The sequence below is a fragment of the Polyodon spathula genome, chromosome 8, assembly GCF_017654505.1.
Source record: "Polyodon spathula isolate WHYD16114869_AA chromosome 8, ASM1765450v1, whole genome shotgun sequence".
NCBI lineage: Eukaryota > Metazoa > Chordata > Actinopteri > Acipenseriformes > Polyodontidae > Polyodon > Polyodon spathula.
Window position 1 is genome coordinate 35,802,887 of NC_054541.1, and position 16,332 is coordinate 35,819,218.

Here is a 16,332-nt window from a genome sequence, read left to right on the forward strand (position 1 = left end):
ATATATGCATGCATGCATGCACTGCCTAAGATACTAGGGAGTCCAGTGGTGTTTCAACGTGGTTATACCAGTACCTTGAGGTCACGATAGGACTGAAAGGGTTAAAGTTGTGATTGGAATTAATGCTTTGTACTTTCCCTAGCACAACTCAATTTCAGTTTATTTATAAAGGTGCATTAACTTATTTAATTAGGACAAAGTTTCAGTACAAGTGTGATTGTCAGTATTTCTTTCATTAATGCAGTGAAATATTATGATGACTTACAGTAGTCTCTAAATTAGTGATTTGCAACTAAATAAATGTTTATTCTTCATTTTTCATTTCTGAAAAATGCAGAATATGTTGTAGATGGCCACTACACCTAATGCTTGCATGACTTAACTTATCAGAAGATTTGCTGAGGCATGTTGTTTTTGTTTGATTGCATGATATTGGTCTTTGTCAGGCTTTCATGCCAGTGAAAAATGTTGAGCACCTTCCAAAATACAATGCCAAATCCATTTTTTGCATTACTGTATTTTTCTTCTCGTTTATTAAGTTTTGTCTTGAATGGACTGTTAGTAGGATACTTTTAATTTTCCCTCTGAGCCTTCTGTAAGTAAATTTTGTTTTGAGACCCTGGAATTGTTTGATCACACACACCAAATAATATAAATAAATAAATAATATATATAAATATATATATATATATATATATATATATATATATATATATATATATATATATAATGGTTTGTTGTTGGCACAAACCGTGATGCTATTCTAAACTTACACATCTGTAATTCTTTATGTAAATACATTACATGTAATGTGTCTAACAATAAACAAGGGAAAAGTAATTATTTCTACGTTTTCGTAACCAAAAGACGCAAACAACTTGCAAGATGTGACCCTGCTTCAGACAGATGTGTTGAACGTGATCTACATGGAATTAAGCTGTCTAACTTATCAAACTGTATATACAGTTTAGTGGTGCTTCTTTCTGTTGCAGCTGATTTGGCAGACCATATCACATAACCTATTTATATTGGATTTTCTTGTCTCCTTTTCACAAGATTGACAAATTAAGGCAAGTATTACTTGCGATTACATTTCTTTACCAGTAGATGGTACTATATATCATGATTTCTATGCATCCTCATCCTGAAATACAATAAAAATAATAATAATAAAAATGATTTTACACAAAACAGACCTAGGTCAAATATTAATTAACACAAACAGTACAATTTAGATTTTTTTTTTTTTATGTATTATTATTGATAAACAATTATTTGTGTAAAACATTCAATCCAGTTACTGGTACAAATTCAGTGTGTCAGACTTCTGTTCTTAAAAACATTATCATTATGCACATCGATAGCTGGGTTAGATTAAGTGTTAAACCAAGTATATACTGAAGCATGGTGCAGATAAGTGTTGATTCATTTTTCAGAGCTACGGTGGTATATGTTGCAGTGTTAAAATACATTATTTACAAGAAAAATACACAGATAACCCATATCCTACTATTAAGATTTTGATGCAATTCTCACATTAATACTTTAGTTTAGAACTACATTGCATCAGACTTAATAAATACTAAGCGGTATAAAACTTTTTTTTTTTTTTTTTTTTTATCCACTCACTATGCAAATAAGTAACGTTATGTCTTGAAGTAACTTATTCAAATGCATTACAGCAGCAAAAAAAAAAGAAAAGGGGGAATTAAGTAAATAGAAAGTGAACTAACACACACTCACACTCCATTTAGTGGGTAATGAAAACCGAACGTGAACCTCAGACCCCTAGGTATTGTCCACCCAGAAATTTGGCTATACTTGTTTGGGTCTCTCTGAAGGTTCAGAAGTGTTCTAGTCTACTGAGATGTTTTGGTCACTTTGCACCACACCCATGGCACTGTGTAACTTGCAGCACACTGCCACGTTCTGCTGCTCTGGATTTTTATTTTTAGCCACAATGTAATTATTAAAAAAAAATACATTGGTTGTTTAAAAAAATATCTGAATCCTGTACGCATTTCATAAACATACAGAATTATTTACTTGCTTTTCCTTTCTGAGAAAGCTTGTAGGAGGACAGCAGAAAAGATGTAGATGCTGTGTGTGTTGGTTTTTTTTCACATGTGTAGAAACAGAATGATTGCAAACTTCACAAAAAGTTAAAGGGTAGGGGTTAAAAATACACATGTATGTCTACATGCCCTAAAAGCACCAATATGAAGAGATGGCAATAACAACAAACAACAATTTGTAACACTGGATCAAATGAGGTTAGAGTGCATCTAACCTACCAAAAAGATTCCATTACATAATTTTGTAACCACTTGGTAATTATTAAGTACATGTGGTATTTTCACAATGGACAATGAATGTGTTACCTAAACTTTAACACAGCAATGATATTTAAGTCAATCAGCAGATAATTTTGTCACAAATTAAATTTGAACACATTAATAACTTTGTTCAGTACATTTTACAAAAGGCTGCAAAGAATGGTAGTCAGCTTTCTACTAAAATTTTCATTTCATGGTCATTCTACAAATGCAAACATTTTTCAAACAGAAGCACAATGTTCTCAATATAATACATTTTAAGGAGTGGAGCAGGGAGTGGGTATAAGTTCTGCAGTTCTACAGCAGATTTCTTTATACAGTGGCTCTCAAAAGTATTCACCCCCCTTGGACTTTTCCACATTTTATTGTGTTACAACATGGAATCAAAATGGATTTAATTAGGAGTTTTTGCCACTAATCAACACAAAAAAGTCCATAATGTCAAAGTGAAAAATAAAATCTACAAATTGTTCTATATTAATTACAAATATAAAAAAGAAAATAATTGATTGCATAAGTATTCACCCCCTTTGCTTTGACACACCTAAATAAGCTCTGGTGCAACCAATTTCTTTAGAAGTCACATATTTTGTTGAATGGAGTCCACCTGTGCAATTAAGGTGTTTCACATGATTTCAGGTTAAATACACCTGTCTCTTGGAGGTCCCACAGTTGGTTAGTACATTTCCTAACAAAAACTACATCATGAAGACGAAGGAACATTCAAAGCAAATCCGGAATAACGTTCTTCAAAAGCACTAATCAGGGGTAGGCATTAAGAACATTTCCAAGGCACTGAATATCCCCTGGAGCACAGTAAAGTCCATTATTAAGTAATAGAGAGAATATAGCACAACTGTGAATCTGTCTAGAAAAGGCTGTCCTCAACAACTGAGTATCCGGGCGAGAAGGGCACTTGTCAGGGAGGCCACTAAGAGGCCTAATGCAACCCTAAAGGAGTTAGTCTTCCACGACTGAGCTGGGAGACACTGTGCATAAGGGTGCTTCATAAAACTGGCCTTGAAGGAAGTGGCAAAAAGAAAGTCATTGTTGAAAAAAACGCACTTCAAATCTCGGCTAGAGTTTGCCAGAAGGCATGTGGGCGACTCTGGGACCAAGTGGAAGAAGATTCTATGGTCTGATGACACCAAAATAGAGCTTTTTGGCCTCAACGCTAAGCGCTTTGTTTGGTGCAAGCCTAACACCGCTCATCATCCTGAGAACACCATCCCTACCATAAAGCATGGTGGTGGCAGCATCATGCTATGGGGATGCTTCTCTGCGTCAGGGCCTGTAAAGCTTGTGAAGACAGAGGGCAAAATGGATGTAGCAAAGTACAGAGAAATCTTGGAGGAAAACCTGCTGAAGTCTACAAGAGACCTGGGACTTGGGAGAAGATTCATCTTCCAGCAGGACAATGACCCCAAACCTACAGCCAAACCCACACTGGAGAGGCTTAAAAACAAAAAAGTAAATGTCCTGGAGTGGCCCAGTCACAGCCCGGACCTCAATCCAATTGAGAATATGTGGAAACAGCTGAAAATTGCTGTTCACCAAAGGTCTCCATCCAACTTGACGGAGCTTGAGCAATTTTGCAAAGAAGAATGGGCAAAAATTGCAGTGTCCAGATGTGCAAAGCTGGTAGAGATTTATCCAGATATACTCATGGCTGTAATTGCTGCCAAAGGTGCCTTACCAAATATTGACTCAAGAGGGTGAATACTTATGCAATCAATTATTTTCTGTTTTATATTTGTATTTAGAACAATTTGTAGATTTTATTTTTCACTTTGACATTATGGGCTTTTTGTGTTGATCAGTGGCAAAAACTCCTAATTAAATCCATTTTGATTCCATGTTGTAACATAATAAAATGTGGAAAAGTCCAGTCTGTTAAACGTTTGGTTTATAAGTAGGTGTCCTCTAACCCTTCTGGTTCCTCCTTGGTGAGGTTGTCAATTGGAACAATATAGCCATCACCACTGTTCAGGATGGTCTTCTCCTGCATCTCGGGCTGGACCTCCAGTGTAGGGTTGTCATGGTAACCATTTTCAACAGTCTGTAGCTCTTCTGTGAGATGATGCTGAAGATATTAGAGGAATATGTTGTTGTTTTATGTTGGACACACACAACTTCTGGGCAAAAATATCACAATTTGGAACAATACCTACGTATTTGGTATGTTCCTGCTCTTCCTCCAGTGTTGAATCAACAGATCAGATTTTGTAAAATTTGTGACTATTTTAGGTTCTAACTTACGAGCACCGACTTAAAAAATATGGCCACTTTTCTGAAGCCGTCACCTAGAAAGATTTACTTATACACCCCTAAACTAACGACAGAGCCCCAGTGGAAGCCTTTACATATTCAGTTTTCAGACTAGTGATATGCCTTCATTAAAAATGGTCCTATCAGTGAGCTTGTCTTAAACAAGGACAATTCACATTGGAATGTCTGCATATTTTACAGCAAGCTCCATTACTGTACTAAAATACTACTAATAAAACATGTATTATTATAACACCTCCATTACTGTACTACTTACTACTAATAAAACATGTAATATAACACTACAGCAGATAAATAAAACTGAGCACATGGCATTTATATAAATATATAAAATGTATGACAATTCCACTGTGCTACTCAACTCTGACAAAGACAGGTTTGCCATTGCTACATCTTAGGGTTTAACATATTTCATGATTCAACTACCAGTATTAAGAACTATTTCCAACATAGATTATTTAACACATTTTATTGTATTTGTCTGAACGCTTGCTGTATTTACTGAACTATTGCCAGTACATTTAAGCAAGTGATTTTGGAAGCTCTGGAATTTTGGAAGCTTTTTGTTTGTACTGTGTACAAAGTGTTGCTTTGGGAATGTCTGTCATGGGACTCTGAAATATGATATTGTAGTGAACAGAAGGTAATGCCCAGTAACATTACAAATGATTCTAAATCATCTCCTAAATGGCCATTAAAGATACAAAGGCAAAGAGTTATATGATTTGTATAGACAGAAGATCATTCTTTTTAAATGTTTGCCCTGCCGTCCAAGAATCTTGGTTATGCCTCCCTTGATCCACGTGCTGTATCTCTACGAGTATACTTACCCGTTTCTTCCTATAGGATCTTCTTTGACATGTTGCATACACAACAAAGCCAATGATTATACACAGAAGAACTCCACTCGAAAGGAGACTCGCAATCAATGTAGAATAGTCACCAGAGCGGCTTTCACCTCTGGACTGTGGAAAAATCAACTGAAAATTATAATCTTCAGAAATGACTTTATCACATAGGAATTACAAATCACATCACTATTATTATACTGGATTTGCTCTCTCCAGCAACACCAATAAGATGTTCAAAACAGAAGACTTGGGAGCCTATTCATTTTTCTAAATATATCATGAGAACTTTCATTTTAAGTCCATGTTTTCAAAGTTCCTATTTCTAAGTGTACTATCCATTAAAGCCCTTTTTTAATACAAAACTCGACATGCAGCACATGTACTGTACATAAAGGTTCTTGCCTCATTTAGAAAAGCTTTTATATCACCAAATTACTGTTTAAAGTTACATTGATTCACTGCAACAAACATGAACAATACCGTGTGTGACAATACCCTTCTGACAAATTTAGCATATTCTGTACACTGGCACTAACTTTTCAATGTATAACAAAGTTAAATGATAAATATTAGGAAACTACTACACATGTAGCACTAACAATTAAAATCAGTAAAATTCACACATCTTAACTACAGGGATAAATAATGACAAAATGAATAAGACTTTTCCACCAGAGACCTAGTTTCCTGAAGTTGCTCTGCAGCTGAGAATTTGTCTCTTACTCTTCAATGAATATGGAAGTGGGACACATAGAAGCAAATTCACAGATAAGGCTCACCCAACACACCCTCAAAAAAAGAATACCTAATGATAAAAAATATATGAATGGCCCAGATACCATAATAACTGGAGCTTCTTTTAAGATTTTAAAGGTCAGTTATTTCCTGACATCGCATAGATAATGTATGTAGAGTCTGTGGTAGCATAGGCTAACTGCAGGGAACAAGAGTGAAAAAAAAGTGTACTGTTAACAGTAAGTCCCAAGAGTTTGATGTCTCCCTTCTTTGTATTCCTCATTGTTAGGCTACAACTGGAGCTGATGTTCAGCTAGGAGCACAACTTTTCTGTCACTTTCAAACCTTCGGATGCTTTAAAACCTTCCTAGACAGACAAAAAGTGTTTTAGTTTTAATAAACAAATGTTTATGTAATTTAGCTTGGCAGCTCAGATATTTTACCTACTAAACATTACTCTGCAGAATTGTTCAACACATACAAGCTGTTGACAAAAAATAAAACTTCAGTTATAACACTGAATATAGTGTAGGGCCACCACGGGCACTGGTTTTATAAGAAGCGTCTGAAACGTTTTAAATGGTTCTGATTTGGGAAACTTTTGAAGTGAAAATGAAAGGACTGTGGAAACATAAATGCTAATTCATTTCAGAAACCATGTGGTTATTTTGTCAATTTACAGGAAATCACCTCTGATTCCTTCAAATAAAAAAATGTGAAATAGCAAGTATGTGATCAGTCCCATACGAAAACACGTGAAACCGACTTGCAAGAGCGAAGTGCTCCATGTTTATTATTGTGGTGTGGACCATAGTTGTTCCTGTGATTTGCACAGAAGTTTTGGGTATTGGTATCAGTTGTTTTAGGACTTTGTGATATTGTTGGTACCTGTGATCTCAGTGATGTTGCTGAAAAGGTGGTAACAGTTGAGACAGAGCTTCTTGATGTATTTTCTGCCAGTCCAGGAGTTGATGAACTTGTTAAGTTTAATGGGCTAGCTGTAGCAGATGTGCTAGGTGAAGTAGATGGGCTAGTTAAAGTCAGTGTTCGAGATGAAGTAGGGCTAGTTGAAGTACGTGTGGGAGATGAAGCAGGTGGGCTAGATGAAGTAGATGGGCTAGATGAAGCAGGTGGGCTAGATGAAGCAGGTGGGCTAGTTGATGTAGGCATGTGAGATGAAGTAGGGCTAGTTGAAGTAGGTATGTGAGATGAAGTAGGGCTAGTTGAAGTAGATGGGCTAATTGAAGTAGGTATGTGAGATGAAGTAGGTCTAGTTGAAGTAGATGGGCCAGTTGAAGTAGATGGGCTAGTTGAAGTCCGTGTGTGAGATGAAGTAGGGCTAGTTGAAGTACGTGTGGGAGATGAAGTAGGGCTAGTTGAAGTATGTGTGTGAGATGAAGCAGGTGGGCTAGTTGAAGCAGATGGGCTAATTGAAGTAGGTATGTGAAATGAAGTAGGGCTAGTTGAAGTAGATGAGCTAGTTGAAGTAGGGCTAGTTGAAGTAGATGGGCCAGTTGAAGCAGATGGGCTAGTTGAAGTAGACAGGCTAGACTGTTCTTTAGGGGCTTCACTTGCTGTGAAAAAAGACAGTGTGTTTTGATATTAGCTGCATGTGATTATACACAGTTTAGATTTATTGTAAGTAAAATAGAACCCTGAGATGCAATCAGTTAAGATTTGAATCTTCAATGTGTATCATCTTTTCAGTCTCTCCCTGTGATGCTGCCACTGGTCTTTGCTTTTTATGATTAACTCTGTAACATAGTCCATCAATCTATGGGGTTTGTGTCTGACCATTAAAATACTGTAGACAGTCCATTTTAAAATACAGGAAATATACACAGGGTCCATTTTACTTTGTGGTTGTAACAGAGGGATTCCACTGTACTTACACGTTCCATGAGTTGGACTTGTAGTGGCATTCACAGCAGTGGCAGTAGAAGCTGGTTGAGGTGTGGTGTCAGTGATGACCGTTGATGTACTGGAATCCGAAGATAACATTGATGTAGTTGTTTTAGTTGAAATTGATTGACTTGCAATAGGTGTACTTCTGATTGTCGTTGCAGCCTTTGCTTCAGTGCTAGTTATAGGGTCACTGGCTAGTTGTTTCCTGGTAGTTGTCATCTCAGCAGTGCTGCTTGGTTTTTCAGATGATGTTGTACTATCAGTTAAACACAAACCGGTAATCCAAAGACCTGAAATTAATGAGAATGTGCTTTATAAGCCTACCTAAAGTCTGGACTGGCCAAAGTGTCAAAGCTAATTCATGTATAAACTATACCTAGTATGAGGGGGCTTTGGGAAAGCGGCAATCCTGGTTGATTAACCTTTTCTTTACTCATATTCTACGACTGAATTATTCCATCTGGCCCAGAAATGAACTTGTTGCGACCTCCAAATCAACAAACACCTATTCTAACTGCATTATGGACCATTGCTTCAGCATTACTGTAGGTAAAAAGGATGTGGCTATACATTTCCCACAACAGTGAAGCATTTGAAGAAACCGCTGCTTAGTTGTTTTGTTCAGAAAAGGCTTCTTAGTTTTTTTCTATGTAAATTAAAATCCCTCTTTCTTAGGTACTGTATACACTAATGAGATGGCTGGAAAATAGCCCTAAAGCCCCATTAGAGTTGAATAGTAAACTGTGGAAGCTAGTCAAAGAACAAAACAGTGAACAAATGTTCTCAAAGAATTTAACATTTCAATAGTCACAGGCAGAAACAATTCAAAGACACATTAAGCAACACAAATACTGTACTTCAGTGGAGAAGAACTCAAAGCCGCACACATACACGCTATGTGGAAATAAATGCCAGGGAAGTTATGTTGCTGATTCATCCTGTAGAGAAAAGCATCTGATACAGTGTTTTTAAATGGGCTATTTGGGACTGCATCACCATTTCAGTAAGCCCATAACACCAGTTGTGTTAACCTTTTATAGCTGTAGCATGGCTTCAGGTACGACTAGGCAAGTAACTTTAATACGACAGGAACGGCGTATAGGTCGACAGAGAAGTCTGAGTATACATAAAAAAAACAATACACTTCCACGTCTTGTAATTATGTGTATTGGTAACCTTCAATCATCAACCAGCAATTTGTTTAGTTCTTCTTGAGGGCGTTTCATCTCTAGAGCTTTAACACATCTATTGCAAGCTTGTAGTACCCAGCTTGCGTATTTAGTGTCGGGGATCAATGCATAAACCTCAAAAAAACTAAGGAAACTGTAATGAATTAATTTTGCACATGCACATTGCTGGAGCATGTTTCTGTGTGTAACACCATCACTATGCTTCAAATCCTTAAATCGATTGATAGAATAAATCTAGATGCCAGAACAAGTTAATTATTGTGTTCTATAATTTGACTTTATAATCAGAACAAGATTGTTAGCTATGTAATATAATAATGTAAAAACAAAACATTGATTGTATTATATAGTTTAATCAGTATACATTTATTATTGATTGCTATACACGTTTCCTCTCCTTCGGCAATTATTTTAGGATTGTAGTGAATTATATTATCGAGTGTATTGATTGTACAAGGAATACACAAATTGCTATGAATTTATTTGTCAAAATTGAATGCCAAATTATCAAACTTTTAACCATTCAAAACCAAACCTTTCTACTAATTGGTTATTTTTAGACAACAAAAGTGATTATTTATGGTTTTCTTTCAAGACTTACTGTAAAGAGGCTGTGTTAAGTGATGCAAATGAGTTCAGCATCTTCTTTAAAGAAATGTGTCAATCTTTACTGCTAAGCACTTTGTTGGGTGTAATATGAGAACAGGAAGCAAACAGGTACGACCTTCCTTTCATAACAGGTGTTTATGACACAGTAGAGGAGACCAAGCACAGGAATTTTCAAAGGAGATTAAAAAAAAAAAAAACAGTTTTAGTCTTGGTTGTACTATCTGCCAAAGCATTGTTGCCATTAATATATAATAAAATGGAAGGTCTAGTGATGCAAGGGTTAACAAGGGTTATCAAGAACAACTATATCTGTAAGTCGTCAGGGGTGGGTGAACGTATTGAAACACAGAGGGACTACAGTTGTCATTTTGACCTACTGAGATATCGAAGCAGCATTCTGTTCATTCTCAGGGTGAACACAACAGAGCAGCTGCATAGACTTCTTGATAGACTTCATTTACCATGGTGAAGCAAGGTAAAGCCTAAGAACCCTACTTTCTACCGATGTAGTTTGTTTTTAGAACTATGGAAACAAAAATACAAACAGCGTTTCTAAGCTGTACAACCTTCTTCCCTTACTCCTTGCCTAAACTGGCAGACGGCACCTGTAAAACAAGGAACTAACAAAAGACCCTGATGTCACGTTGTATAGCATGCCACAAGAATTCAAGGTATAACTGCCTCCCTGGCCATGTGAACGGTGGTGATAAGGGTGGAACAATCCAGAGTATACAGAACACAGAGGATTATCTTTCATTTTCTTTTCAAGGAGCCAGGGCTTATCAGAGCCCAGCTCTCTATCTGCATCAATGTGTTCCTGACCGCAGGCCCTGTTTGATTACTAAGTAGACAGTGCGTTTTTAATTGTACCGATCTCTTACACATGCAGCCTGTCTGAGCCCCAGGATCTAGGTCAGCTTCTTTGTGTAAATGGTCATTAATAAATCCTTGTTTGCACACTCTTACGATTCATTACAGTACAGCAGACATATTACACTAAACTAGACTTTTATACTGGCCAGAGGATGGCAACCATTTCTCCAATACGAACAGCCTTCAAAACACACAGCTGCCCAACAAATGTTTCTGTGTTCAGATATCCAGATTTTGTATTTACTTTTTGTTACTGTTGTCAAGCTTAATGCGGCCTGTACGACAGCTGAAACAAACAAACAGAGCATTAAAATATTCAGTCGATGAAAACACACACACAGCAGTACTTTGTTGTGGAGTAAGAGGCCAGGTCTTCATTACCATAGAAAAGTCCTCAAGAACCTTCAAAGAAGTACATTTTTATATATTTGTAGGTACCAGGGAATTTGCTTTATTATAAACGTGTTCAACCATCCCTTTCTGGTTGTATAAACCCTGGAGAGCAGTTGCTAGCATTTGCTAATATTGTTAATGTTTAGTTACCAATAGTTATTATTCCCAGCTTCATGAACGCTATAAATAGATTAAATCTTCCCAATGTATGTGGCTGCTCTTCTGACAAAAGACAATAAAAATGCAGTTCCAAAAACTCTTACCCTGAACTTCATACAAGCTACGTAAACGATACCTAAATAAGTTCCACTACATTTCCATTAAAATATGTTGATTAAATAAATGTCTAAATGCTAAAGCACTATTGAGAAAGGAGAAAGTCATTTCTTAAAGATTCCAGCTGTTTAGATTAGTGCTGTAAATATAAAGATGCCAGTCTATACTTATTGGATAAAACAGACGAGCAACATTAACTGGTAAATAAATGAAACCAATTTGAGGGTCTAACAATATTCCTGAACAAGTTTGTTATCTAACGTGCTGCATTGTTCATAGTGAAGGTGTGGCAGGGTGAAAGCCCCAAATGTAAATTGTATATTTTTATTTGACTATAGGGTTGACAAGGAGGGGGTTAAAATCCTGAGAATGAGGCTGGAGACTTAATTGAATAATTAATGATATAAGGGATTAGACAGTGAGGAGTGCTAGTGAGTTGTGTATATACTGTGTTATGGAGAAAATGGTCAGGGAAGGCGAATGACCGGCTTGACAGCCAAATTGTTTTTGTTTAACCTTTTATTTTGGCCCTTGTGCCTGTTTTTTTGTTTGTGTGTTTGTTTGATAATAAACGTGTGCACCAGTGCTTTAAGCTGCAGCTTCCTTGCCTCTGTCTCATTACTGACGCTATCCTGTTACATTTTATTAACAAAATAAGCAAAGCACAAACAATTACTTCTTGTAAATTTTTTTAAATCTTCATGACAATGTGTGAAGCTTGGAGAGTAATTATTTTCCTAATTACTAGGCAGACACAGGCATTTCAATATCCCCTCCCCTAAATGACTATGAATTGAGTAATCTGCATTGATACAGCTGACGCTTTCCTAAATCAGAACAGCATAGCAACGCATTTCCTGAAAAGTAGGGCAAAAACATTATGAGGAAAACTGTCCTAACTTGTCCATGTAAACGCCGCCAATGTTGGTTAATGAACTTCTTTCCCTTGCAAATCTGACAAAGATGTGTAGAGAATGCATAAATATTATATAGAAATCATGTAAAACTTATTTAGTTTTTCTCTAGATTGTAAATTATGCCTCAATTAAATTACTTCACCTCCCACTCCTGTAAAGAAGGGTAGGTGAGCGAAATCAACCATCAGAGCGTGTAAATTAGAAGTGTCCCAGCTTGAAAGATTTAAACACAAACATCAGTTAAAAGTGTACTGTAGTCCAGCATGGTAAAGTGAAAAAAGAAAAAAAGAAGTAATTTAAGCTACTTTAACTTATCAATTTTAGCTATAGGGTTAACAATATGCATACTAAACACATCTTTGTATTTTAGCTTACACTGTACACCATACTACTTACACTAAATCAAATTATTTTGTCGAATTTTGAAAAAAAATCCTGTTCTACATTTTGTTACATAGCTAAGTCAATATCTTTTGTAAGTTTAAGAAGTACCAAAGCAGGAGAGTGTTTAAAGTACATATTTGCGGCATATCACAGTCAATGTGCAAGCATATTACTTGAGTTCACTCTTTAACATTGCTATATAGGTAAACTGGTTTGGGTCTGACTTTTACAAGGCCATTGGCTCCACAAGTATGAAATATGAATCTGTAACATGTAAACTCAATTTACATTGAACAAGTGGTAGTTTACAATAAGTCCCATCTTCAGGCAGAGCCAAATGCAGTACTTTAAAAATTCACCAAATAAAATAATATATCTGTTAATAAAATAATACTGAGTACACCATACAAGCTGCTGAGCCATGGCAAAATTTCTTGTTGCAGTAAGCTAGTTTTCAATCTATGTGGGTGAAAGCTAAAGTTACTATAATTATAATAATTACAATTAAAGCAACTTGCAATTGAATATGCAGAAAATATTTTCTCAACATAAACCTTAAGAAAACTGCCAATTGGTAATCATTGGATAAGGATGATTAAATTAAGACAATCTTCAAAGCACAACCACAACTACATACCAACACAACACATATGTGCTTAAGCCATCACCAGATCAGTACAAAATTAAAATACCAATTTCAAATTGTTTTGGAATACTGAGTGTGGTTCACAATATTCATCAGCTATCCTAGATTCAATAATTTGCCAAGCTTGAATGCTTCAGGTATTGGGGCATTAGACAAAGAAACCTGTCTGATTTTTGTTTTCTCTCATTTATGGTGAGCCTAAAACTGCCTCCAACATTATATACAGTCAGCAGACCTACCAGCAATGAATTTTTTCACAACCATGTTCATAACCATATCTATTTACTACCAAGACACAGAATTCGAAGCAGATTGCCTACTTTGTTTGTGTATTTTAAATTAATTTATCAATGTTATTATATTTAGTTTAAATGTGTTGCAAACTCTTTATTATATCTGTGTTTGTCCTATAACCTTATTGAAAAATGTATTTCGGTTATATCCTAATTCCATTTGACATAATTGGGTAAGCACTGCACAGTATAAACATCTGCATTTATTAAAAACATATGCTACATCAAAAAGCACAGGAATTAAGATTCTACTTGAGGATGTATTAACTGGAGACAATGTTTCATTTTGCTCTTAGAAACAATAAAGGTTTAATTGCAATTCATCTCCAGCATTAAAGCTTGGGTTAACTCAGCACAGCCCAATGGTGAGGTCCTGTTTGTTCACAACAGACGTTAACTCAATTCTGTTTTGTGTGAGGCGTGGGCTATATAAAATTAAAGAATGACACAGGAGTGTATGCAATGGACTCATTTCCTGGGTATTTTGTAAAATTATCCTTTCTGCATATTGAGCTGATCTTTTAAAATGTTAGCAGAAAATACAAACGGCATAATCAATGCATTGTTTTACAGTGCACATCGTGCCAAGCTGGGTTCTCTTTGTAAGTCTGGCCCCATGACAAATCTTTTTAGTCAGGTTACACATGGAGTCTACTGAAAATCCCTGGTGGAGATCACAGTGATGCTACCCCACTGAAGAGCTCACAGGGGAGGGTCACTCAAATATCCCACCAAAGAAGGGTCTTCTTTACACAGCTGATATCCCACAGTTCAATAGACTCTGTTGTGGATTCTGTGTTGTTCACATATAAATAAAAACACAACTGACAAAATCTGATCTACACATTTACAACGTGGAATGACAATGAAAACATATTTGCCATATTGATTAGTTGATATTTCAAGCCTTTTTTTTTTTTTTTGTTAAACAGTGTTTGCCTTCTCCAGCACACTTATCTCCGTTATCTTCCACATCACCTTTGCCGTGTTTCCTTGCAAAACTCAACAACAAACAAACTTTTCTCCAGAGTTTACTAAATGTGTTTTCTATCTAGTTACTTGAAAGTATAATTAATAATGTAAGATAATGAAACAGTTTAAAAACTCACCCATGAAACCAATCACACAAACCAAGACACGCATTTTCTTTCCTGTCTCGCTTGTTTTGCCCACAGCCTTGTTCTCCAATTACTGTGGATGCAAATAAAATGTTTTTTTTTTTTTTTTTTTTTTTTTTTTTTTTTTTTTTTTTTTTAACGGGTCCTTATATTTTTCTTGATTTTTTAAAAACAAGTAATGCTGTTACATTCGCTGTTGCTTATAAAGATGACATGGTTTTTGTTTGTTTGTTTTGAATTAATCAAAAGTGTTTTTGCAGTCAGATGCCTAGTCCCGCGCTTTCGGCTTTCATGTGGATGTTGCAGACGTGAGGTCATTAAGTTTAGTGAATTGCTGGCTAAGATGTGCACTACTAGAGCTGGAGTTTAGCGATATGAAGCGTTGGCACTGCTCACATGCATCAGATAATGCTCAGGCGCTCACCATGTGAAACCAAAACAGGACCCAATAGAAACACTGGGAGGACCCCATGCACTCCAACAATAATAACAAAGGAAGTACCTCCCATAACAATAGAAGTATGACAAGTGCGCATAGCTGTGGGCATGTTTTATACATACAAGCATTTATTCCCATGTCTTTGTTTGTAGTTTAATATTGTGAACTTGTATCATAATGACCAACAATGTAATTTTCTTTTGATTAGGTGTTACGGTATCCTGCTACTGTGTCAAGATTAATATTTTATTTTAAATTGAGATGCTGTTAGTGCACTCATAAATAAGACATTATGAAATGTCACATTCTAGTCATTTACTGTAGATGTAATGACATATACCTAGGGGAGTGGACAAGCTACTCTATTGCAGACAGTCATACATTTTCTGCCCTCCTCGCCCCTTGTAAATTGGTGGGCGAGGCTTTTATTAAGCAACGGTAGCTTGCAAATAGTGAAACTGTAACCCTATACAAACAATAATGGATGTGTGTTATTAACCACACAGCATTTTATTTTATGTTGCACTTTATAAAGTTGTTAAAATTAAGGCTTTTTGTTAATTATAACCTTGCTTCCATACTATTTCAGCAGAAATGTCACTTTTCAACAATGTTTTGCAACACACCAGTGAACCAACCATTTCCATTTGAAGGTCAGGTCTAACTTGCTCTACAGCACAAAGCGCTTTTCTTCAAGATAAAAGTTGTTTAGGATGGACTGCCTGTAAAGTCAGAAATATTATATGCAGATGTAATTTCTGCCCTACCCTTCAGCTGCAAGTTAGTAAATGGACAATCTCACCAATTGTTTACCTACAATTGGGATTCATGTGCAGACCTGTCAACTATCCCTTATTCACCAGGGGTCTCCCGTATTTTGGACCCTTATCTCGGACATCCACTGGGACAGATATTCTCCCTTATGTTGCTCAAAACTCTACTGTTAAACCCCCTTATGTCAGCAAACATTTAATGTCTGCAAAAGTCATGGCCGGTGTGTGCCAAGAGTATATAGCTGCAGAAGGAAGGCTTCCACAGGGTAGCTCACACATGGTAGCTCACACAGGGTAGGTCCCAC

At 36.2% G+C, this 16,332-nt stretch overlaps 1 protein-coding gene across 2 annotated transcripts; it reads right to left on the reverse strand.

Annotated features, from left to right (window-relative positions):
• Positions 1–4,175: 4,175 nt before the first annotated feature.
• Positions 4,176–15,227, reverse strand: LOC121319872 (putative protein TPRXL). 2 transcript variants are annotated; one of them, XM_041257781.1, is made up of 5 exons: positions 14,807–15,227; positions 8,104–8,406; positions 7,100–7,785; positions 5,456–5,590; positions 4,176–4,419 (listed from the first exon to the last, which is right to left on the reverse strand). In XM_041257781.1, exons 1-5 carry the CDS (start codon positions 14,838–14,840, stop codon positions 4,243–4,245), a joined length of 1,335 nt encoding a protein of 444 aa, XP_041113715.1. In that variant the 5' UTR covers positions 14,841–15,227; the 3' UTR covers positions 4,176–4,242. The 2 variants fall into 2 exon arrangements, with proteins under 2 accessions (XP_041113715.1, XP_041113716.1); XM_041257782.1 differs by lacking the exon at positions 5,456–5,590 and having other exon boundaries at positions 4,177–4,419; positions 14,807–15,226.
• Between the last annotated feature and the right edge of the window lie 1,105 nt (positions 15,228–16,332).